The following is a 24,328-nucleotide window of genomic DNA, read 5'->3' on the forward strand; positions in this document are numbered from 1 at the left end:
CAAAACCAAGCATGATGCATATAAGCCAGTACAAACATAATACACTTAGGTCTGTAAAAAAACAACACCTGACTTCACAGCATATTTTACTCTTCCTTTCTAGCTACAAAATTATTATAGCAATTAAAATTGTTTGTCAATATAAAATAAAAATAAATTACAATAAAATTTCAACTCAGAAACATTCAGGTACACAAAGGGAATGAAGAACAAAACTGGTGACATACTGTTTCCAAAGTCACTATGAATATTGTTAGGCTTGACTTTTGAATGATATATCATTTTTAATTAATTTAATTGTAATTTTACCATACTTTATACAAGATCCCCGATTAAGCTAATTGCAAAACACATAGGGATCCACGAGAACGTAATGATTTTTTTTAACCTTGCACCTGTTTTTCTACATTCACTCTCCCATCCAGACATGGACCAGGTGCACATCATCTTCTCAGCTTCAGTAAAGTGCCAACTAGGGATAGGCATGAACCACATTTTTGTGGTTCATAGCTGAACCACAAACTGAACCATGAGCCCATTGGAATGGGGAATTTGGTTCATGAACTGACCCAATTCGCATTGCTTTGTGAGCTATTTAAAAGTTAACCCCCCGCTTTCCACTTCTCACCGCTTTTCATAAGGAGCAGAAAACAGGAGACTATTTAAACCAAGCAGCTGAGCAGCAGGGAGCTAGGAAGTAATTTAAACCGCTACTTTCTGCTCTTGACGAAAAGCAGAAGGCAGTGAAAAAAAAACTTTTGTTGCATATATTAACTATTGCGAGAATTTTGTACGCAAAATATTGGAAAGTTTCTAAGATACCGGACAGGGATGAATTTATACAAAAACTGTTGGAAGCTGCTGAGATGGACACATTAACTATAAGATTAAGAGGTGGAATTTACAAGAATGTAGAAAGACTTGGGAATATGTATATGTATGGATAAGAAGTATGGGAATTATGAGAAATTCGGAACTGTGTTATGGTAAAGCCCCTTAAGCTCCTTAGTTTGGATGGATGGGTGGTGGTTGGTATGGATGTGTATGTGTACATTTTTTCTTTTTTGTATATGGAATTTGTAAAATAAAGGATTTATTTTAAAATTAAAAAAAGAAAAGAAAAGCAGAAGGCGGGGCCATTTAACCTAAACAGCTGTTTTTCAAGAACAGGGGTTTAAACACCATGAACTGTATCAAAATTCATGAACGTTTGTGGTGGTTCTTCAGTTCATTACTGTAGCTTCATGAACTAGCCAAAATCCATGATCAGCTTTTATTCATCAGTTGGTTCGTGCACATCCCTAGTCAGGCCCGGCGCTAGTGGTTCTTCTGCTTCCTGCACCACGCCCCCTGATAAGCTCCCTTAATAATGTTTATTTTGTGTGTGCGCAAAGTGCAATGATGTCACTAGTGACACTAGTGACATCATCATGCAGGGCGGCAGGTGGGGGGGGAGAGAGCGATGGGCAGGGCACTAGTGTGCAGCCACGCTGCTGCTTTCCCCCTGCACTACGCTCTTCGGAGCCTTCCTTGGAAGCTTCCAAAGAGCATGGTGTTTTAGCGGCACCTGGCAGCTTTCAGGTTAAAAGCAGCCGAGCAGCGCAGCCACTTTCAACCTGAAAGCAGCCGGGCACCACTAAAGCACCACACTCTTTGGAGGCTTCCAAGGAAGCCTCTGAAGACCGCAATGGCCACTTTTGGGTTGAAAGCGGCTGGGCAGTGCTAAAACACTGCGCTCTTCAGAGGCTTCTAAGGAAGCCTCCGAAGAATGCAGCGGCCGAACAGTGCCTTCCCAGGAAGGGGCAAGGGGAATAAGGGGTCGCTTGGTGGCACCCCCAGGTAAGGTAGCACACTAGACAGCTGCCTACCCTGACTACTCCCATGCACCAGCTCTGTCCCTAGTGGCAACATTACATGCCCTTAGCAACCATGCCTCCCTCCCTCTCTCTCTCTCTCTCTCTCTCTCTCTGTGCGCATATACACATTATTTTGTATTCATGTTGGTGTATCCACCAGAAGTTTATCTTCTAGAGATCCTTGGGATGGAGCTAAACTTTGAAAAATCTAGCAGTTCACATTAACATCATGTTTAAACAAAGAAGCCAAAACCTGCTTAGACAGCCTGGCTGGGTTTTTGTGTGTGTCAGTCCATAGATTCTAGTCTGTAGTAGTAATTGTATAAACAAAATCAAATAGTATTATTTATTGTGCAAATATGGTTTTATTATTTATTTTATTTTACTTATCTTTAATGCTTTTTTTAATTCACAAGGCTATGATTTCATTCTCTGAAAGGATGCTTGATTAGCCTGCCTCTTATCTGAGGAAGAAATCATTGCTAATTAAACAGAAGTTTTAAAACAATTGTATGAGGATATGTGAATGTATTTAACAATTTGTGTAGCATTTCTGCACTTTCCACCTTATCACATTTGTCCATGTAAGGTACTATCACGTATATTACTATCATTCTCAGTTGATTGATGGGCAACTTGAGCTGAGGTACATGTCCCAGTAGCTATTTCTAAGAGTCTCTACTTGTTCTAGCCTTTGAGCCTGGGTCCTTCCATTCTAAAACTTAACACTGTGTCCATCCGCTTAAGAAGGTAGAAATGGATTCCATGAAGGGAAGCAACACTTTCTTTCACAATGGGCCAAAAGTATCTTTCCACTGTACAGCTTTAGTCTAATTTCCCCATTTCACCTTGTTGACAGCTACCGCAAGTCCTCTGACTTGGGAAAAAGAATGTGTAGAAGACTCAGAAACAAGGTGTCAGGATTTCCCAACAGCACTAAAATGTGGGACCTTGGATCACTGTCAACAAACCATGAACAAGTCCCCTGAGGTGAGTGTAGTATCCAGGGATGCCTTGCTGATCATTTTCATAAACAGTGGTTGTTTCACAAGGGGTGGCTTTGGAGGAAAGAGCCCCTGGCTTCTACCTGTCCACCTCTGCTATCTCTCACCAACCCTGCCTAGAATTGCCAGCAGCCTGAAGGAAAAAAATTGCCCTGACTCTTTAATAGAGGCTTTATGTGTGGCAATGGCTAGCTGAAGCTTTTCGGGGCAGGGAGATAAATAGCATCACCTGGTAAACAAAGGGATAATTAAAGAGATAATATTTTGTAGATACTGAAAGAGATAATAGATATTTCTGTAGGCTGTACGCACCCCTATCTCTGCTGGATGTCTCTGCCTTCAGAAGCCAGTGTTCCTTCCTTCCTTGTTCCTAGGGCATCCTTAAACGGAGTGTGGCAAGCTACACATGTCCAGTAGGGATTCCCAAACTCTTGACAGATTCTGCTCATGAGAATTTGGAAATTTGTTGGTCATGGTCTTGTCTTGCTGTGCTTGATGTCCTGCTTGTTTCACAGACCCACTCAACATTAAATTCCATGCTTGGACTTATTCAAAGCAACTTGCCCCCATCCCTGGAATCTGACAGCCTCTCCTTTCCCTGCTTCCTTGTCTCCCTCTCACCAATCAAACTATCTTTATCTGCCAGCCTCCAGTTCAGCTTTCCCTACTTCCTCCTTCCATCCACCTAATGACCTTTCTCTGTTCTCCTCTTTCCAACTTCTCCTCCCCCCCCCTTTCCCTTTTCTCACTTGCCTTCTCTGGGGTCCACTCCTGGGCCCTGACTAGGTACCTGGATGTTATATTTTCAAGAGTCTAAACTTGAAACTTGACAATAGTCTTCCTCCACTTATCTAGGGTGTGAGAGAATTCCCAAGGCAAAGAGGTGTGGCTCCCAGGATAGTCATTAAAGGAAATGTTAGGATGTTTTTGAAAGAGTAATTTTGCATGCCTTCTTGAAGGGGGGGGGGCGGGACTGGTTGTAGGAGTGCACCTTTCTGACAGGGCCTCTCCACCTTTGGCGGTGTGTAACAAGTAAACCCAAGAGTACATCTCATCCCAACATGGAGATGTGGTGATGAGAAAAACTTCACAAGGTGAATTTCTGCCTCTTATGTAGCTGTCACAGGCACAGGCGCCATGTCAGAAATAAAAAGATGGCAGTCAAAATGGCTGGATTAATCATATGGTATCTTTCCCCAGATTTCTTGCAAGAAATTAAGACAAAGGGAATTTCCAACAGGGATGCTGGGAAAGAAGAAAAACACCCTAGAAAATAATAAAAAAACCTCTGCCCCAAGAAAAGCTATGTAAATGAAACACATTTTAATTTTTGTGTTCATGTTGAAGGGCAAAGAAGCATAGGCCACCCACCTTTCTCCTCTCTTCCCCATAGGGTTGCCTGCTCTGGGTTGGAAAATACCTGGGCATTTGGGGGGAGGAGCCTGGAGAGGGCACAGTTTGAGAAGTGGAGGGACCTCAGCATGGTGCAAGGCCATTTCCACTCTCCAAATCAGCCATTTTCTCTAGGGGAACCGTAGCCTGGAAATTAGTTGTAAAAGTGTGAGATCTTCAGTCTGTACCTGGAGGCTGGTGATCCTACTTCCCCAGGAGCAATCTTTTTTTGTTTCCTCTTTGCAGGGATGGAATTCTAGCAGGAGCTCCTTTGCATATTAGACCACACCTCCTGATGTAGTCAATCCTCCAAGGGCCTAATATGCAAAGAAGCTCCTGCTAGAATTCCACCCCTGCCTCTTTGGCTTCTGAGAATTCACCATATTGCCTCAACACCAGTGCTTTTTTTTTTTTGAGCAGGAATGCTCAAGAACACAGTTCTGGCTGGCTTGGAATTAGGGGTATGGCCTAATATGCAAATGATTCCTGCTGGGCTTTTACTACGCACAAAAAAAAGCCCTGCATAGCACTATGGTTGTCAGGCATGGCCTAGCAAAAAGCGGGAGACCAGGGGAGCATGGGGGGGTTTCTGTTAGCGAAATCATGATGTCACTTCTGGGAAAACCTGGAAGTTATGTCACACTCTATAGAAATTGCTAAAGACTCAGCGTAAAACCACAGTTTCTTGTAATTCTTAGAGAGTTCTGAGGAACACCGTTTACAAATTCCTTCTTCCCCCATATTAAATATGATGACACATCTGCTACAAACTACTGTCAGACAGTGGTTGCTTTCACATGCAACTGCAAGTGGATTTTGCTATTCTAACACAGTAAAAATCTAATTCCAACGCTTGTCATATAGTGTGGGGGAATGCACCCAGTGTTAAAGTTGATAGATATCCACTATCAATGACTGTCAACCAGGGCTTTTTTTGGAGAAAAGCCCAGCAGGAATCATTTGCATATTAGGCCACATCCCCTGGTGTCACCAATGTTTCACACAGGGCTTTTCACACAGCAGGGACTCATTTACATATTTGGCCACACCCCCGAACAACAAGTCAGCCAGAACTGCGTTCCTGCTCAAAAAAAGTCCTGCTGTCAACTATAATGTTCAGTAGCAAACTCATTTCATTTTTCATAAACAAAGTTCTGTATGAGTCCCTCAAGTAATTTCATTCTTTTTTCTTCCTCAGTTCAACTTCAGGTGTTCTATATGTAAACTTGTTGTAATCATGATGGCAAAAGTTATACAAGACAATACCACAGATGTAAGTATACAACCCCCCCCCCCCTCCTGCTTATAATGAACACAACGTTGCCAGCTGAGTAGGGAAAAAAATATCAACAGTTTGATTGCAGATCTCTGGTCTAAGATCACTGTGTGCTAATGCTTTCAGATCATGCCATTATTAAAGAGAAAACATACAAAAGACAGTTCAAAAGGTGGCAGTCTTAGGTTGTGAATAATGCAAAATCCAGTTAGAAAGTGCACTGAAAGTGAATTCTTTAGTGTGTATGACTGCAGCCCATGTAAAGGTATTTTGCCAGAGTTATGACTTCTGTTTGAATATATGAGCCTGTCATGATACATTTTCTTCATGTGATTAGTTATTTATTATTGGTAAGGATACCCTCAGCATGGAAGGGGAAGAACCTCACAACCTCTGTAATCTTTCCTGAACCCATGGAAACCCGAAACAAAACAACTGCTCATAATGCTCCTTTATTTTCTACCTCCCTCCTTAGGAAAGACTCTCTAGGTTCTTGGAGCGAGGATGCCAGTATCTTCCCTTCCAAGACTGGGCAGTCAAATGCAAGAAGATGGTAGACACTGGAGTTATAATTCTGGTTGAACTTGGAAGACAAGTACAGGTAAACGGATGACAAGAGTGATCCCTGAAGTAATGCCTGTGGGTGCCCTAGCAACTACAGTAGGTTCCTTGGTCCCCATTTACTTTTCCAATAAAACATCATTCCCCAAAGCCAAAAATCAACTGGGTTTCCTCCACCTTGTTGGAGCAAGGAGTGCTTCAGGCAGAGCCCAGGTGGCGTCATCTTTATGTTTGCAAGAAGCGCCCATTTCAGAAACAGCAGCCACCATTGTAGGAGCCTCCCCACATTTTGTGATTGGCCTTAGCATTCCATGGCAGCTATTTAGCAATTGCCTTCTATGGCAACCATTCTGTGGTGGCTAGATTTGCCTTTCTCAGTCATGGCCCCATCTCCTTGGCCTTAAGAAACTAATGGCCAGAAAATGGCCTCCATAAAAATTTCCATCAGAAATTTCCACATTTGTCCATGGACTTTACTATAGAGATGAAGGGAAGTTCCTAGAGCCTCCCTTCAAAGTAATGTCACATCCTTCCCAAACTGCACCCTTCCTAGATATTGCATTCAAAATCTCATTTGTTGAGGCAGTGCTGGTAATCCAGTGACACTACTTACTCATCAGCCTCAAAATTCCAAAAGTTTTTGCTTCCCTCTCAGGCAGTATTGCTGACAAGAGGGACTTCAGGTACATTTTCCAGTAGCAATAGTCACTCTGAGATCCAAGGGATTTGAACAAGATCCAGAGACTTAGAGCAAGTGCGGTATAGTGGTCAGAATGTTGGATCAGGATCTTTGAGGCCCAGGTCTGAATCCTCACTCTGCAATGAAAGTGTGTGCAGTGACCTAGGCCTAACACACTCTCAGCCTAACCTATCTCACAGGATTGTTGTGAGGACTGAAGACAGGAAAGCAAGGGTCCCCACAGGGGAGAAAGGCGGGATGTGTATATTAGATTCTATCTGGCTTTATCCACCTGATCTGAAATATATATATATATTAAAATCTATTATTTAAAATGTATTATTTATGTATAACTTACATTGATTTCCTTATAATTTCCTTATCATTTTCCCCTTAAAAGTTAGGCTCGAAGTGTAAAGATTTTCTTCCAACAAGCTCATTTAAATCTGAAACAGTCGGATGGGAGCCTGCCTTGTGCTTGTGATGGAAAGTTGCCAAGTGTTCCGGCTGCACCTGCAGCCAGATTTCAGCAGTCTTCCTTTTCTTCAGCTGTTGCCTCTGTCTGGCTAAGCAGGTTTTGCAGATTTTAAGGCGTTAAAAGAATCTGCAAAACCCATTTCATCAAAAATGGTATAGTAAGATGAGAGAGTGCAGCACAGGAAAACAAGCTCTCTGCCCTACCACTTTCAATTCCCTGGGGGGAAAAGTAAACTGTCTACAACTGTTGTTGTAGGGACAATATTGTATATCAGGGGTGGCCAGTGGTAGCTCTCCAGATGTTTTTTTGCCTACAACTCCCATCAGCCCCAGCCATTGGCCATACTGGCTGGGGCTGATGGGAGTTGTAGGCAAAAAACATCTGGAGAGCTACCACTGGCCACCCCTGTTGTATATAACCTTGCATATACTGGTGATGTCATAAAACTGTTTTTCTCTCTATTGCTCTTTCTAGGATAGGCCTGAAATAGTGTGCACTGCTTTCAAATTGTGCATCCAGAAAGAAACTTCCCAAGGAGCTCTGAAGTTCCAGAAGCCACTGCAGTCCAATGAAGGGCCTGAACTGGACTTCCCCCAAATTATGTCTCCTTTCATAGCTAATGTCCCTCTTCTCCTTTATCCTCAAGAGAAGACTCAGGTGAGGATGCAACATGAGGTTGATCTGACACATCCAGTTAGGGTTGCCAAGTCCAATTCAAGAAATATCTGGAGACTTTGAGGATGGAGCAAGGGTGTGACAAGCACAACTGAACTCCAAAGGGAGTTGTGGCCATCACATTTAAAGGGACCGCACACCTTTTAAATGCCTTTCTTCCATTGGAAATAATGGATATAGGCACCTTCTTTTGGGGCTCATAGAATTGGACCCCCCCTGAAACTTTGGGGGGTATTTTGGGGAGAGGCACTAGATACTATGCTGAAAATTTGGTGTCTCTAACTCAAAATACAGATCCCCCAGAGCCCCAACTACCCACAGATCAATTCTCCATTATACCCTATAGGAATCAGTCTCCATAGGGAATAACGGAGTGCCCAGCAGACATCCCCCCCTTGCTTTCTGATGACCCTGAAGCAGGGGGAGGGCCTTTCAACCAGGGGATCCCCTGCCCTCACCTGGGGATTGTCAACCCTACCGCCAGTCAAAACTGTGTACACAGAAGCAGGAAGGAATGGCCTTTAGTAGTTCAGTGCACATGACACATAGTGAGGGAGAGTGGGAGACAGTGGGGTCAGCATCCCAGGTGAAAAATTAAAAAAGAAAAAGAGGGCCTTGTTTACTTAAAGGAAGTTATTACCACAGAGTTCCTGGTTATTTGTAGAGGTACCCAGAAGTAACAAAGTGTAGCTCTGGGGATTGCCAAAAAATATAAAGTTCCCAGCAATTCCTAGAACCATAAGAACATAAAACATAAGAGAAGCCATGTTGGATCAGGCCAATAGCCCATCCTGTCCAACATTCTGTATCACACAGTGGCAAAAAAGCCCAAAACAAAAACCCAAGTGCCATCAGGAGGTTCACAATCGGGGCTAGAAGCCCTTCCACTTTGCCCTCCCCCCCAAACACCAAGAACACAGAGCATCACTGCTCCAGACAGTTCCAACAATACGCTGTGGCTAACAGCCACTGATGGACCTCTGCTCCATATTTTTATCCAATTGCCTCTTGCTTGTAGCCACTGCTACCTCCTGCGGCAGTGAATTCCACATGTTAATCACCCTTTGTGTGGAAGTACTTCCTTTTATCTGTTCTAACCCGACTGCTCAGCAATTTCATTGAATGCCCACGAGTTCTTGTATTGTGAGAAAGGGAGAAAAGTACTTCTTTCTCTACTTTCTCCACCCTTTCTCATTGTTGGGTAACTCTAGGAATCACCAGGATCTCTATGGAAAGAACTTCCTGTAAGTAGATAAGGCCTTATTTTTCTTTTTTCTCCTGCCACTGCTTTTGGAAGTGGTGGGCAATGGAATCTGGGGGTGGGGCTTGGCAGCCCTAGCAAGAGTACTGGCCTTGCCCCCTCATAGTTGTCTGGTTTAGTGTAGTGGTTAAGTGCGCAGGTTCTAATCTGGGAGAACTGGGTTTGATTCCCCATTCCTCTACATGCACCTGCTGAGTGACCTTGAGTTAGTCACAGTTCTCAAAAGAGCTCTCTCAGCCCCACCTACTTCACAGGGTATCTCTTGTGGGGAGAAGGAAAGGAAAGGAGATTGTAAGCCACTCTGAGTGAAGGGCGGGTATAAATCCAACCTCCTCTTTTCTACAGGGGCAACGAGGGCTTTTTTTGAGCAAGAATGCACAGGAACACAGTTCCAGCTGGGTTGGCCAGGGCTCTGGCTCAGTAAAAAGTCTCCAGAAGAGGGAAGGCACTAGGCAGCCACATACTCCCAGACTGCTCACTCCATCCTCTCTGCTGTCTTCAGCCTCCAACAGGCTTGTGAAGAGAACAAGAGATGTGGAGCTGCCCACAAGTGCCCTCTTCCAGGAGAAGCTGGGCCTGCCACTGTCCATTCTGCCGCATGTGGCTCTCTCTCCACAAATCCATGAAATCAGCTGATGGCACTGTACTGTTCTGTGTCAATATGCAGAAAGTAACCTTCTCGACAGGTGACATCATTTCTGGTGACATCAGGGGGTGTGCCCTAATATGCAAAGGAGTCCCTGATGGACTTCTACAAAAAAAGCACTTGGGGCAACTGTGCAGATAGGCCTACCAAGTCCCTGCAGACTTCCCCCCCCCCTTTTTGATAACTCTGAAGCACCCAGGCCACGAGAAAGGAATGGAACATATTGTGTTCGGTTCACTGTGAAAAATAGCAAGCAGGCAGACTATTTGAGTGCTAGAATTTGGGCAAGGTCCTGTCTCAACTTCTTCACTTATCAAACCAGTCGATACTTTTTCCTTTAAACAGGTTCTAGTTTCTGGGTAGATATTTTCTTCGTTTTCTCACCTTATGTTTGTTCTGGCAGGAGAGAGAAGATTCATGCAGAGAGTGTACAAAGGTAGTTGCTGAAATGAAGGAAGCCGTGAAGAACAGTCCCTTCTTTGTTGAGTCCTTAGCTGCCTACGCCAGGCAACACTGTGATAGTCTGGGGCCTGTTTTGGCCACTGAGGTAATGGGTTTACTGTGTCACTCAAGAGATAAAGCAAATTCAAAGTGCCATTGTAGCCAAGAATTTGCTAAGTTGTTTTGTTTGTGCCTGGTGGCACTGACAACTGCTGATGTCCCTGTCTAAAAACTTCACATCAGAAGAAGGCCGCAGCTTTTCAACAGGACTGAAAAGATGGATTTGCATAATATTCCTTGTTTTTAATCATTGTACAATAATTGTGTTTCTTCAATGTGTTGTCTTTCTTATCCCATAGTGGTGGTGGAAAGTGCTATCAAGTCGCAGCTGACTTCGGGTAACCCTGTATGTTTTTCAAAGCAAGAAACTAACAGGGGTGGTTTGCCATTGCCTGCCTCTGTGTAGCAGCCCTGGACTTCCTTGGGGGTCTCCCATCCAAGTACTAATCAGGGCTACCCCTGCTTAGCTTCTGAAATCTGATGAGACTGCACTAGCCTGAGCCATCCAAGTCAGGGCCCTGTCCCCTGACAGCCTGTTTAATATACGTGGATAACAGCTATTAGTCTTACAGTACAACAATTAGGCCAATTCCTGCCTATTGCTTACCACACAGTGCACCAGTCTGAGAGGTCCAGTGACCTCCCACAGCCAATGTTGTTGAGGGAACCGGCAACCACATCGTAGACTTCAAGAGGGATGAGACTGGATTTTGTAGCAGTATGTCCCTGCTCTTCACTTATCCCTTGCTAGAGGCTTTGTCTACTCCTTGCTAGATGCTATTGTTGCTCTGGGATCTTGGGAGAGGGGAAGTGAGGGCCAAACTAAAAGATACCATATCCTGCCAAGTGCCATTTTAGAGCTATAGTTCTACTTTTAAAAATGCTATAGAGATCCCATCCTGCAGGGACCACGATGTGAGAGAAATGAGGGGCAGTGTCTCCCCCAACATGCCATTTTCAAGAGTTGAACCATCTTTGAACCATGTGTGAGTGGTGATTACTATGCTGGAAAACCTACTGCTTTAAGGGCATTTGAGCAAATGAGGAAGAGGAATATGAAGAACAATCAGGGTCTCTTAGGGAATAAAGACAGAAGCTGGAATGCTGTTCATCACTGAGAAATACTGCTGTTCTACTCTACCAGCCTTTTGTAAACATTACTGTGATAATGTATGCTTTGAGTGCTTAGAGTGCTATAGATATGCCCAATATTATTATATTGTGTATCTTTTATCACAATGTTATAATAAGCTATTCAAAATGCAATGCAGTTTGGGGAGTCTTACCCATTCAGGAGTGGTTATAGAATGTTCTGCAATATGGCATCAGTGACTACATGTATGTCTGAGATGACTGGTTGGTGTTCATTGTTAGTAGTGGTTAGTAATTGGTGGAATTGTTTTTCTTTCCTAGTGTAAGAAGTATGTCTTCCAATATGCACATATTTTTATACAGCTGCTGACAGAGTACTTGGTAAGTGTGTTTCTGAGCTTATTTAATTTTTTAAAAATTTATCCTGTCATTCTACTGTAAAGGCATTCAGAATCTAACAATAAAAATCAACACTGGTCCAAACCAATGAGATCCAAAGGTATAACAATGGACTAAAACAATGAAAAAGAAGCCATTGTCTTTGTTCTATTTGTGATTAAAAGCTGGAGCCAGGCAAAGGCCACCACGGGGTGGTGCAACCACAAAAAAGGCCACCACAGAAAAGGCCCTGTTTCCAGTGTCTACCTGTTTAACCTCTGTAATTGAAAACTTCTCAGTCTACAAATTCCTTAGCTTTCTACAGACTTTTGAAACAAACTTTTATGGTAGTAAACTGTCAAATGGGAAAACTGTTTTATTCTGAATGCTGATACTGGATTGCTATTCATAGAGACAATTGACGTAGGAGGCTAATTATCAGGATATTTAAATAACTGTGTATTGTACAGTAGAGTCCCCCCCCCCCCTATTTTATTAGATTTCTATCCCGCCCTCGCCATTATGGGCTCAGGGCTGCTGGGATATACTGCCAAGGAGGAATTGTGGGAGGGGTGAAATAATTTGGACATCCCACCCCCAGATCCAGAATATCTCACTCCAGGGGCTTCTTTCAGAAGCATGTTAATTTCCCCTTGTCCCTTTCATCCTTTAGCAGATTCTCCACTGCTCTCAATATTGTGCATCATTTTTAGTCATCGGGCTGGGTTTGGGATTTCTTAGCCTTCTTGGTAATTTATGAAGTAATATTTCCCTGCATCCTTGAAGGATCCCTAGAGCCTGGAGAGATCCTGATTGTCTGTAGGAGGCCCCACTATGCAGCATTCATCAGCATGAGCGCTCAGACTCTTTACAAAGAGAAGCACAGGATTTGGAAATATAATGAATAACAGTAATTAGTGGTGAGGTTTGTCAACTACACCAACTAGGCAGTTCTAAACAGAATTATGCACTTCTGGGCCCGTCCACCTCAATGGGTTTAGAAAGTTATAGTTCTGTTTAGGACTGCATAGCTGATGTTAACTTCTTGATTTTATGTTTGCCTGACATGGCTTCCAGGATTTAGCTGTCTGAATGCAAGAGATTTAGACCAATTTCCCACTAGCCTTATGCCACTCTCACACTCCTCTTCTCTGCAGGGCTTCTGTCGGATTTCACACTATCTGCCCCGGAGTTGCAACTTGCTTTGCCTTTTTCGCATGGCAAACAGAAATCAGTTTTTAGAGGATCTTGTTTGCTGCATGAAAGAGGCAGAGCTAGCTGCAGCCCCAGGGCACATAGTGTGAAATCTGACAGAAGCCCCACGGTGAAGAGGAGAGTGAGAGCGGCATAAGGCTAGTTGGGAATCAGTTTACATTTTCCTTCTACTGATCCTGAAGTTCCCATCGCTTTGCCCTCAGAATATAACCTACATTAGCACCTGTAGCAAAGTCAGGTAAGAGTCCTCTGGCACTTTAAAAACTAACATGGAAAGTGTCCTTTAACTTGATCTAGAATGTCTGATGCTGCCTGGGGTGTGATCCACTTGGGATCTTGGCTTTGGCAAAAGGGGTTTCTAGTCACTGAAGCAGATCCTAAGGGACATGTAATATATATACACTGATATGTTATTATTTAATTCACAAATAGAATCCATTTAATATTTGAGGGAGGAATACAGTAATACAGTGGATCTATTTTCCCTGTTCGGATAGGCATTGTGGTTTTTAAGGAAGATTCACACCTTCCAAGGGCGATGTTTTAATCACTGTTGAAAGCAAAGGATAATCTGGCATAGCCATATGTAAAATAGCAATGGGACAGGTGCACAATTAAACTATAATATAATAAAAATGGGTAGTGATTTTCTTTTGATGGACCAGCCTGTAGAATTTACTTTCAGGATTTTCTTATGATTTTAACTATTGTCTCTTTCTTTCCTCTTGCCCCTTTTGTAATGGATTGCAGGACCAGGTATGTGAGAATATTCATTTGTGATTGTGTTTTGCTTTTCACTCTTATGAATCCTTGTGCTGCATCATTGTGTGTGGGGTCCAGGCAAACCACTGTAGTCCTCTTGGACAGAATTACATGGAAACATGGGAGTTTCATGAATGGAGCTCCCAGCATTTTATTTTGAGGTGGAGAATGGTTGAAAGTCAATTACAAAGTCCAGTTACAATATCATTCATGCCTGGCTCTCACTACTAAACGCAGAGTGACCTCATCAGAGGACTCCAGGGGGTGGGGGCTATGACACGCATCCTCAAAGGGCCTCACTGAAGCTTCCTTCTTGCCAGACATTGGATAATGGGGTCCTGCCAGGGCCTTTTTTGTAGCAGGAACTCCTTTGCATATGAGGCCACACATTCTTGATGTAGCCAATCCTCCAAGAGCTTACAGGGCTCTTATTCCAGGGCCTACTGTAAGCTCTCAGAGGACTGGCTACATCAGGGGTGCATGGCCTAATATGCAAAAGAGCTCCTGCTACAAAAAAAGCCCTGATCAGTGGGCCCCTTCCTGTCCCTCCACTAACTGCTTGCCTTCCTTCTGCATACCTAGAACTATCAGTGCCACCACTTGCCCTAGCTGAACATTCATAAATCACAGACCTTCTGCTGACAGCACATGAAAACTTAATTGGAAGGAAATATTCTAAATATTTTAAGCAAACAAAGAAAGGACTAGAGCAAAGTAATTGAGTGTGCCAATTTGGTTAACGCTAATGTATTCATTTCTACTGTATAACTGGGGGCTGGCGTTTGCAGAACTTCAGTGGAGAATGCAGGATTCCTTCCCAGAACACACCTCCCTGCTTGAGAATAATGGTACAGATTAAAAACAGGTTCTCTGGATTCATATTTCCCCAGCTATTAGGATGTTAACTTCCAAATGAAATTTAGTGGATCACACAATGCTTATAGGGGATAAGAAAACATGATCAGCTTTTCAAGCTATCACCATTCAAAGGGAACTGACAAATAAGAGGGTGATCTGGCGTGCCATTCCCCCCTTGTTCCCCAATTGACCACAGATGTCACACTTAAGTTTGCAGTTAAGTAAAACATTATCAAATGTGGCTTACTGTCCCCTTCAAACCTGTCTACCTGTGCTTTCTTATGTCACAAGAAACCAAAGTTAGTATTTAGCTACAGTTCTCAGCATGAGAAGAGGGAGGAGTGGAGCATAAGTCCAGCAACAAAGCAGGTTCATGCAGATTTTTTTTCTGAGCCACCTGAATGCCTGAAGATTTGTTTAGACAGTTGGCAAGACTGGCCCTGTATCCTTCCATAACAAATATATGCCTCTTACGTAAAGGAGAGCAGTATAGATTGGACACCTATTTTGAAAGTAATAAAAAAGTGCCCAAAGCCAGATGTGCATTCTAGAGAACACACATGCAAGGCACATAAGTTCTCTGGTCCTGTTGCTCTGCATAGGAGTCTTTTCTTTAAAAAAATTATTCTGCCCTTGGTTCTGTTTGAAGGGCGGGGCAGAGCGGGTGGGATGTTCAGTGACAGTTGGAACTGACAGTTGAATGGAGTTTTCACCTACTGTGGAATGCTTTCAGCTTTTCCAGCAGGGACAGAGCATGGGTATCTGCAGCTACAGTTGGTGTCACCTCAAGAACTGGACCTCCTCGATCTAGCTAGCAATTCTGAAGGAAAGAACTGAGGAGGGGGGGGGGAATGGGAGCAGTCTGCACATTTAAGTAGATTAGTGTTCCTTTATTGTGAACCTGCTTTAAAAACCAGAAGGGGTCGGGCATTTAGTGTCATGTGGTAATTGTTTTTCTTATCTTGTTAATTCAAATAACTCCTTGGGTTTGTTTTAGATTTAATTAGTGCTAATTACATGTCGAAATATTGTTCCTAGGTGGTGTGTGTGCACCACACTGAGCAAATATATTTTATTCACAGTTTTATTTTTATTTACACTATAGACAAGACAATAACCAGGGCTTTTTTTTGAGCAGGAACTCAGTTCTGGCTGGCTTGGTGTCAGGGGGTGTGGCCTACTATGTAAATAAGTTCCTGCTTGGCTTTTTTTTTTTTTAAAAAGCCCTGTTTGAAACAATGGTGACATCAGGGTGTGTGGCCTGATATGCAAATGAGTTCCTGCTGGGCTTTTTCTACCAAAAAAGCCCTGCCAATAACTATCCTGAACTTCTTTAGAGCAGTGATACACAAGATTGGAACTAACTACCAACCACAATCCCCACTCGGCAAGGGCCCCACCCACTTGGAGCAGGGGTCACTTTGGGGGGATGGTGCTCAGAAGAACCACTGGTGGCTCCTGATTGCCACTGCAGGAGTATCACCACTGCAGCCTGAAGACTTGATCTGTAGCTTATAACACTGCATATTGAACCCAACCCCCTTAGCTGCAACTCATTGTATAATATCTGGGTTATGTAAATGTCATCAAGATGTCTTCGGAAAACACATGTACACCCTGAATTTTTAAAAGTAGCATGAGACGCTGAAGTTTGTGATAGTTTCTCTCCCCTTTTTAGCAACCACAGGTTATTTGTAGAGAAGCTGGATTCTGCAACTCTCCACAGTCTGAGCCTGTTCATTCTTTACTATCAGACAGCCACTTTCATGAATTGTATGCAGCGCTGGTTGAGGAGGTAAGAGTAATGACCTTTCCAACTACTCTGACTAGGAAAGACAAAGGATCCTAGAGAGCTACCTAGGGTTGTCAGGTCTGACTCAAGAAATATTTGGGGACTTTGGAGGTAGATCCAGGAGCAAGGGTGTGACAAGCATGACAATCACATTTAAAGGGACTGCACGCCTTTTAAATACCTTCCCTCCTTTTGGAATAATGAAGGATAGGGGCACCTTCTTTTGGGGCTCATAGAATCAGACCCCTGGTCCAGTCTTTTTGAAACTTGGAGGGTGTGTGTTTTGAGGAGAGGCACCAGATGCTATACTGAGAATGTGTTGCCTCTAACTCCAAAAGCAGCCCCCCCCAAAGCCTCAGATACCCATGGATCAATTCTCCATTATATCCTATGGGAATCAGTCTCCATAGAGTATAATGGAGTGCCCAGCAGACATTTCCTTCCCCTCTCCACTTTCTGATGAACCTGAGACAGGGGAAGGGCTTTCGAACTGAGGAATCCCCTGCTCCCAACTGGGGATTGGCAACCCTAGATCTAGCTGCATACTGAATTTACCTGCAAAAAAATCCAGAGCAAATTTGGACACTCCTGCTTGGGTAAAACATCAGAGGAATTCTGAGGGAAGCAAAATCAGTGTTGATAAAATGTCTTAATATTGCTCTTCACATCTCTAGCATTCTACCTAATGCAAAAGTCAAGGTGAATGTAGAGGTTCCTTCACAGGCAAAACATCTTAGCAATGGAATCCTAAAAGTTAGTTCATCTGAAAGCAGGAGCTGCACATTTCCTTAAGAAAAGAGTTTCTGATGCCTTGTCCTTACAAGATAATTTTCATTGTTGGATTCCCATTGACAATAAAAGGAAACTGTTGGATTCTGCTCTTTCCTGGGGGGGGGGTGTCTGTCTCATGAGCAAGATTTTAAGTATGCACTTCATTCTGCTGAAATCAGTCGTGGACTTAAAGTCCTTAATTTTAAGGGGGATACCAAGTCATGTTTACTGTCAGTTTCCACTGGTGTGGGGATAGTCTCTGAGGCTGTAGTGCCCTCCACTGTTCCCCTTTCTCCAGTCCATGCCCAAGAGGGGTGTCAATTTTAGGGTAAGAAGGGGGGTTCACTTCCACCCTGTACTCTCTCTCTCTCCCTGTGCTCCTCTGGCACCTCTCTTTTGGTATCTTGCCCCAACTACTTCCTTAGAATGTTGACCTTTTTCAATTTGCTTAGTCATCATAGTTCCTTCCTCACTGTATTTTTATGTTCTTGAATTAGTCAACTGCGCTATCACAGCTGACGGGATCACATAGCACATGAGATGATGTCCCTTTATTATGCCACCAACAAGACTTAGCTATGTATTGCATCAGTAGGCAAAACCAGTCAGTTTTAAAGTGAGGCAGTATTTCCTTAACAAGTGTTCACTCTTAAAAAATAATCTCTGAAACACTGCCAGAAGGGGAAGGGGAAGAAATAAAAATGCCCTTTGATGCTGCTTGCTCATTATGAAAACCTTGCTTTCACTCTAACCTTAATAAATAGGATTTATCTACATCATTGGGTTTTTTTTTCATTTTAAAGAAAGGTGTTTGATTTTAAAAACATTCATCTTGCAGCAGGCTGTAATGCAGGAAAAGCCCTTTTTGGTATGCAGTATGTGCAAGAAAGTGATTGAGGCAGCAGAAGGTCTATTGGAGAACAACAGAACAGAAGTAAGTAGGGTTGAGAAGGCATCTCTTGGTCTGGAGGGCCAGGTCTCTGGGACTAGACTCCCCCCACAAACCCCACTTTTGAAGCCTGTCACTAGAAGAGGGTCTTAGAATATTGAGTTGTACCCTACGGGGCTTCTTTTAAAAGCAGGAATGTAGTTCCGGCTGACTTGTGTCAGGGTGTGTGGCCTGTAATGCAAAAGAGTTCCTGCTTGCCTTTTTTGTGCGAAACAATGGTGATGTCAGGGAGTGTGGCCTAATATGCAAATGAGTTTCTGCTGGGCTTTTCCCTCAAAAAAATGCCCTGGTACCCTACGTAAATTTCCTCATTGCTTCCATTTTGGGGATATTATTCACAGACTGCCTTCAACAAAGACTTCTATTTTAGCAAGAATTCAATATGGCAATATAGCTGAGTTAAGGATGTCTGGATACAAAGGCAGGCAGGGTTGTGTAGGAAAACAGGAATATCACTTGATGGAGACCAACCTAGTTAGTGGTTAGAATGTTATACTGGGATTAAATCCTATCTAACTCTGCCATGAATCTCACTAGTGAATCTGGCTCTGTCACTAATTTCCTACCTATCTCACAGGGTGCTTCTGAGAATAAAAGGGTGCGGGAGGCATTATATAAGAACATAAGAGAAGCCATGTTAGATCAGGCCAATGGCCCATCCAGTCCAACACTCTGTATCACACAGTGGCAAAAATTATATATATATATATATATATATATATATATATATATATATATACACACACACACACACACACACACATACACACTGTGGCTAATAGCCACTGATGGACCTCTGCTCCATATTTTTATTTAAACCCCTCTTGAAGGTGGCTATGCTTGTGGCCGCCACCACCTCCTGTGGCAGTGAATTCCACATGTTAATCACCCTTTGGATGCACTCCTTCAAGGAACAGTATAAACAAGTAGTGTGCCCTAATTTTTCTCTCTTTACTAGAGGGTGTCTTTTTCTCCTCTGTGTAACAAACTGCATATATCAAAATACCCACTCTTAGATAACACTTGTGCATACTGGCTTGTTTTAATGGCATTGTTTTTAATATTGTGACAGTATTTTTTGTAAACTGCTTTGAGCAAAACTCTGAAAAAGTGACATAAAAAGTGACATAAAATACCACAAATACATAAATAAGCTCCTCTAATCATCTTTGCTTCTTGTTAGCATAGTTGGGTTTTTAGGTCAGTCATAACTTGTATATCATGGGTATTTGTGAAGGAGGAGACTGCTATCCTTTCCTACTTGCACCATCTCCCTAGGTAGTTTCCCCATTTCCTGCTTTTATGTTCCAGGAGGAAATAGTCCATGGAATGTTGAAATTCTGCTATGTACTGCCACATGAGGTCTTAGCCCAGTGCAAGGACTTTGTTGATTCCTATGGGAAGGCTGTGGTTGTTATGCTTCTGGAGGCAACTAAACCTGAATCTGTGTGCACCATGCTAAAATGCTGTCCCAAAGACCTCTCTTTGACCATTGGTAGGTCCTTCGCATTAAGTGCTTATCTTTTCTTGGCATGATGTCACATTCTGTGAATGAACTGACAGGTGTGATTTCCAGGCAGGGAATTCTCCAATTTCTTCTTGTTTCTCCTCAGAGATGCTAGCTCTGCAGCAGTTAGCGAACTATTTTGACACACACAAGGCCAAAGAATTCTGCCATGTATGTACAGTCCTTATTAAATATGTTGATGAGACACTGGAGAGGAATGAAACGCAGACACACATTGGAACTGTGCTTACTAGAGGCTGCCAGTTGCTGCCAGAAGCTTTGGTGTATCCGGTAAGTATGTTACACATGACTACTACAGAATATAAGAGAAGCAAAATCTGACAGCTGGGCTGGGGGGAGGAGGTACAGATCTCCTTTCCCCATTCTCTTACCGCTGTACTTGTACAAATATATTTCTGTGGCACATGTGATTATGCTTATCCTTAATATAAGACTCAAACTGCATGTTACATTTAACACATGATCATCCCAAAGGCTGGGTCCAGACAACCAATTTGAGGTGACAAAGGGATGTTCAGACATGCATATCCAGCAACTGTCTCACTCCCATACTCACCCCATCCTCTGGCATCATTGGTGACTTAAAAATCTCCACAATGCTTCCCTGCTGTCTTTCCCAGCCGTCTGAATGGTTAGGCTGGTAAGCACCGCTCAAATGCTTGAGTGGTCTGACCGTTCCTCCCCAGTGCGTGCAGTTCATCCCTCTCCCAACAGTGGGGTCTCTGTCTGACCATCCCAGGGGTGCTTTCTCCTCTGCTGGCTTACTTCTGGCTTACTGCCTGAACCCTTTTTAGTTGGAGATGCCGGGGATTGAACCTGGGACCTTCTGCTTACCAAGCAGATGTTCTACCACTGAGCCACTGTCCCTCCCCAACATTTTAGGCTTCCCCAGCACCCGTGGTAGAAATAAGTGGTGGTGCCCCCTACCTCTTTCAAAATTCCAAAAATGTCTGCAGGCTCAACAAGATTGGGGAGCCCCAGTTTAAATAATAGACAGTTTCTCTTAAGGATGCTGTATGTCACAAAGGACTCAACCTCACTTCTATTGCTTTGTTGCAGTGTGATCAGCTTGTGGAGCAATATGAACCAGCTGCCGTCCGCCTTCTGATTCAGGTCATGGAGCCAACCTTTGTATGCACTGTAAGTGATGTCATAAAGGTGGTTTACATTCAGCAGAGAGAAGCAGTTCTTGGAATTTAGCAAGACTTCCAAACCCTGTGAAGTGATGGGTAGATTTTGTTGTTCCGCAAAGGTGGAAAGAAAACAAATCTATTTCTTTGCCATCATCACAATGTAAAAGCATGGAGGATAATATTAGGCTGATTGTTCTGCTTCTTTGTGGATCACACTAAAACAAGAAATCTGCATTTGGCATAAGAGAAGTAGGAGCCCGTGGATGGGTAACTTCAGCACTGTGGTAAAGCTGCTTTACTAGCCCAATCTCATCAGATCTCAGAGGGATTGGAAATGGTTAGTACTTGGATGGGAGACCACCAAGGACATTCAGGATTAGCAGACAATGGCAAATGACCTCTCATTGTTGTATTGAAAACCCTAAGGTGTGAGCAACTTGATGGCACTTCAAATACACACATGTATGAAAAATACATCTATGATGTCGCAATGGGCTATCTGCCTTTGAGTTAGCTAATAGATGACAGATTGTCAGATCACACAGCTTTTAAAAGGTGTGGTGATACACACCCACCTGCAGGATTAGGGGGAGACTGTAAATCTGGTTTACCAGTCTCTGTGTTGGGCAAGAGCCACGGGGAATGGCAGCAGTCTTGAATGTCGCCAAAGATTCAGAAAATAGAACCAGAAACTATTCAGTTACTAGCTAGGGGTGATATTACTTCAGAACAGCCTGCCTATGTGCTTTCTTGTTTCCTGTCTGCTGTGCCTGTGGAGCAATATGAACCAGCTGCCGTCCGCCTTCTGATTCAGGTCATGGAACCAACCTTTGTATGCTCTGTAAGTGCATACTGTAAATGATGTCATATTTGTAAATGAATGGCTATTACAAGAATGGCACAAGTCTTTAGTATTCACTCTCTTCACAATAAAGCTAATCCTATAAAGCTGTTCTGGAACTTCCTACTACTTAAAAAGGTAAAGGTGTGCAAGCACCAGTAGTTTTCAACTCTGGGATGATGTCGCATCACGACGTTTTCATGGCAGACTTTTTATGGGGTGGTTTGCCATTGCCTGTCCCAGCCATCTACACTTGCAAGCTGGGAACTCATTTTACCGACCTTGGAAGGATGGAAGGCTGAGTCAACCGGCTACCTAAACCCAGCTTCCACTATTACTTAGGGAAGTGGAAAACAGAATGAAATTGAAGCAGAAAGGTTACAAAGTCCTGAACTGAATAGGTATAATTACAATTTTTAATGCTGTCTGCTCTTTCACGACACAGAAAATAGGAGCCTGTCCTGAATCCCATCTTTTGGGCATGGAAGCCTGTGCCCGGGGCCCTGCCTACTGGTGCATGAACACAGAGACTGCAGCTCAGTGCCAAGTAAGTAGGCTGAGATTTCCCAAGGAGTAAGAGGAGAGTATTAAATGTACAAAGCAATAAAATAGAAGAGGCAAAAAATATTGAAGAGGGATTGAAGATTGATTGGATGATACCAATGAAACAAAGCCAAGGCAGAAAGATGCTGAGGGCAAAATCAAATGCCACATTCCCTATTCTTGTGGATTTGTAAACAGGAGTCCTTTGTGGAACAAGGGTGCTGAGCTCAAGGCATAATTTGAAACTCTCTTTTACCTTCCTATGGCTTGAATAAGCCACACCGATCCATCAGTATCTTTCAAGCATCAGTGCTCTAATAAGTAGGACGCTGAGCTCCCCCACATGAATGGCTTCCCTACTCATTTCAAAGAACTTGCCAGTCTTGCAAGCACATTCCTTTGTACATCTGGAGCAGTTTCCTGCATTGAAAAAGATTATTCATATGCACATTAGAATTATATGGAACAATGAATGGAGGTTATACTTAAGATCATGCGTCAATAATGGCTAGTTCAGCCACACTGTTACATTGCTCTATAAAGAGCAATGGAACAGTTTGTCCCATTACTGACAAATGAGGCAGCTTTAATTGCACACATTCAGTAGTCTCATAGTTACAATGTGCCTCCACATAAGACACATCTAGTCAGTGCAGTGGGGCCCAGACAAGAACTATAAGGCACATCCAGCTGTGTATCAGTGGTATATGTGAAAGCCTGCTTTGCTATGCACCTCTTTCTCACTGAATCAGAGCACATGTAATTTAAACTAAATGATTAATTACAAGGAAGATTAATGGACTACGAATCTCACTGATTGGCTAACAACCAGCCAGCCCCTGAAATTCTGATGCATTTTGAGGCTTCAGGCCCTTTTGGTATATTTTGCGTCATCGACTGTGAGATGAATAATAGGAATGGCCTTTCCTACTGTTGGGCACTCAATGAAATTGCTGAGCAGTCAGGTTAGAATGGATAAAAGGAAGTACTTCTTCACCCAAAGGGTGATTAACACATGGGATTCACTGCCACACAATGTGGTAGTGGCTACAAGTATAGCCAGCTTCAAGAGGGGACTGGATACACATATGGAGCAGAGGTCCATTAGTGGCTATTAGCCACAGCCTATTGTTGGAACTCTCTGTCTGGGGCAAGTGATGCTCTGTATTCTTGGTGCTTGGGAGGGACAACAGTGTGAGGAAGTGTAGGACATATTTGTACCCACTGATGGACCTCCTGATGGCACCTGGGTTTTTTGGCCACTGTGTGACACAGAGAGTTGGACTGGATGGGCCATTGGCCTGATCCAACATCACTTCTCTTATGTTCTCTTCATGAGTCCTCATTTCTCTTACAGGCCACTGAATATTGCAGACGTCATATATGGAACTAGAGGAAACCAGTTCAGTTGGGTGAACGTTGCTTTTACTTTGAAATCCTGGAATTTGGTGGGAAAGAGAAATATCTAAAAGCTTGGAAGAACCCCATATTTCTTTTCTACCTTCGGTTTCATTTGTAGTATGGCTCCTCACTAGGTGTTTACACTGCTCAAGGGGGGAAAGTCTCTTTGGTATTCTTTTGTAATGATGCTGTAAAACACCATACATTTAGTTTTGTCTTTAGAACTATAGTGAGGAAGGGGAAGAGAAGCTGGGAAATGTGGCATGCATTCGGGGAAGGGTGATAATTTCCACAGGACGTGTTTTAATGTGAACAAATTGCCTTATTATTACTTCTAAAAAATATAGTAGCACACTGTGGGCCCACAGGGAATCATGAGAGATAGGAATCATTTAGACCCCTCCACCAAATCTTTCAGTTTATCGTCCCAGCTTCCCCACCCCCTTTAATTTATTCTCAATTGCTTTTACTGTTCTGTGTTTCCTGAAGCATAGTCAAGCATGGGTTTCTGAATTTTTTATTTTGTTTAGCTTAATATTTTTCTGCATACTTTGGGAGTTTGTAGAAACCTTATCTGGATGGCCGCCTTTTGGCGCTTTCGAGATCATAACAGAGATCAGCCACTTTAAAAGTAATGCAATGATGTTCCCTATGTAGAAAAATATTCTGCAGAAATGCATACAGACATCGACTTCAACTCTAGTCACTCCAAAAGAGAGAAGCATATTTTCTGCTG

The 24,328-nt window shown here is 43.1% G+C and overlaps 1 protein-coding gene across 2 annotated transcripts in view; it reads left to right on the forward strand.

Annotated features, from left to right (window-relative positions):
• LOC132573300 (prosaposin-like) overlaps window positions 1-23,793 on the forward strand; it is a 52,374-nt gene extending 28,581 nt beyond the window's left edge. Inside the window, exons 2-15 of one of the 2 annotated variants that reach the window (XM_060240807.1) lie at window positions 2,716-2,846; window positions 5,451-5,525; window positions 6,004-6,129; window positions 7,721-7,903; window positions 10,232-10,375; window positions 11,743-11,808; window positions 16,313-16,429; window positions 18,036-18,131; window positions 19,458-19,641; window positions 19,760-19,944; window positions 20,734-20,787; window positions 21,622-21,648; window positions 22,094-22,195; window positions 23,549-23,793. In XM_060240807.1, coding sequence (XP_060096790.1) covers window positions 2,716-2,846; window positions 5,451-5,525; window positions 6,004-6,129; window positions 7,721-7,903; window positions 10,232-10,375; window positions 11,743-11,808; window positions 16,313-16,429; window positions 18,036-18,131; window positions 19,458-19,641; window positions 19,760-19,944; window positions 20,734-20,787; window positions 21,622-21,648; window positions 22,094-22,195; window positions 23,549-23,584 — 1,526 coding nt within the window. In that variant the 3' untranslated portion in view covers window positions 23,585-23,793. Of the gene's footprint in view, window positions 1-2,715; window positions 2,847-5,450; window positions 5,526-6,003; window positions 6,130-7,720; window positions 7,904-10,231; window positions 10,376-11,742; window positions 11,809-16,312; window positions 16,430-18,035; window positions 18,132-19,457; window positions 19,642-19,759; window positions 19,945-20,733; window positions 20,815-21,621; window positions 21,649-22,093; window positions 22,196-23,548 lie in introns of both variants that reach the window. The other variant, XM_060240806.1, reaches the window with a different exon arrangement.
• The last annotated feature ends 535 nt before the right edge of the window (window positions 23,794-24,328 follow it).

This window comes from Heteronotia binoei, chromosome 6, assembly GCF_032191835.1.
Source record: "Heteronotia binoei isolate CCM8104 ecotype False Entrance Well chromosome 6, APGP_CSIRO_Hbin_v1, whole genome shotgun sequence".
NCBI classification, from domain to species: Eukaryota; Metazoa; Chordata; class Lepidosauria; order Squamata; family Gekkonidae; genus Heteronotia; species Heteronotia binoei.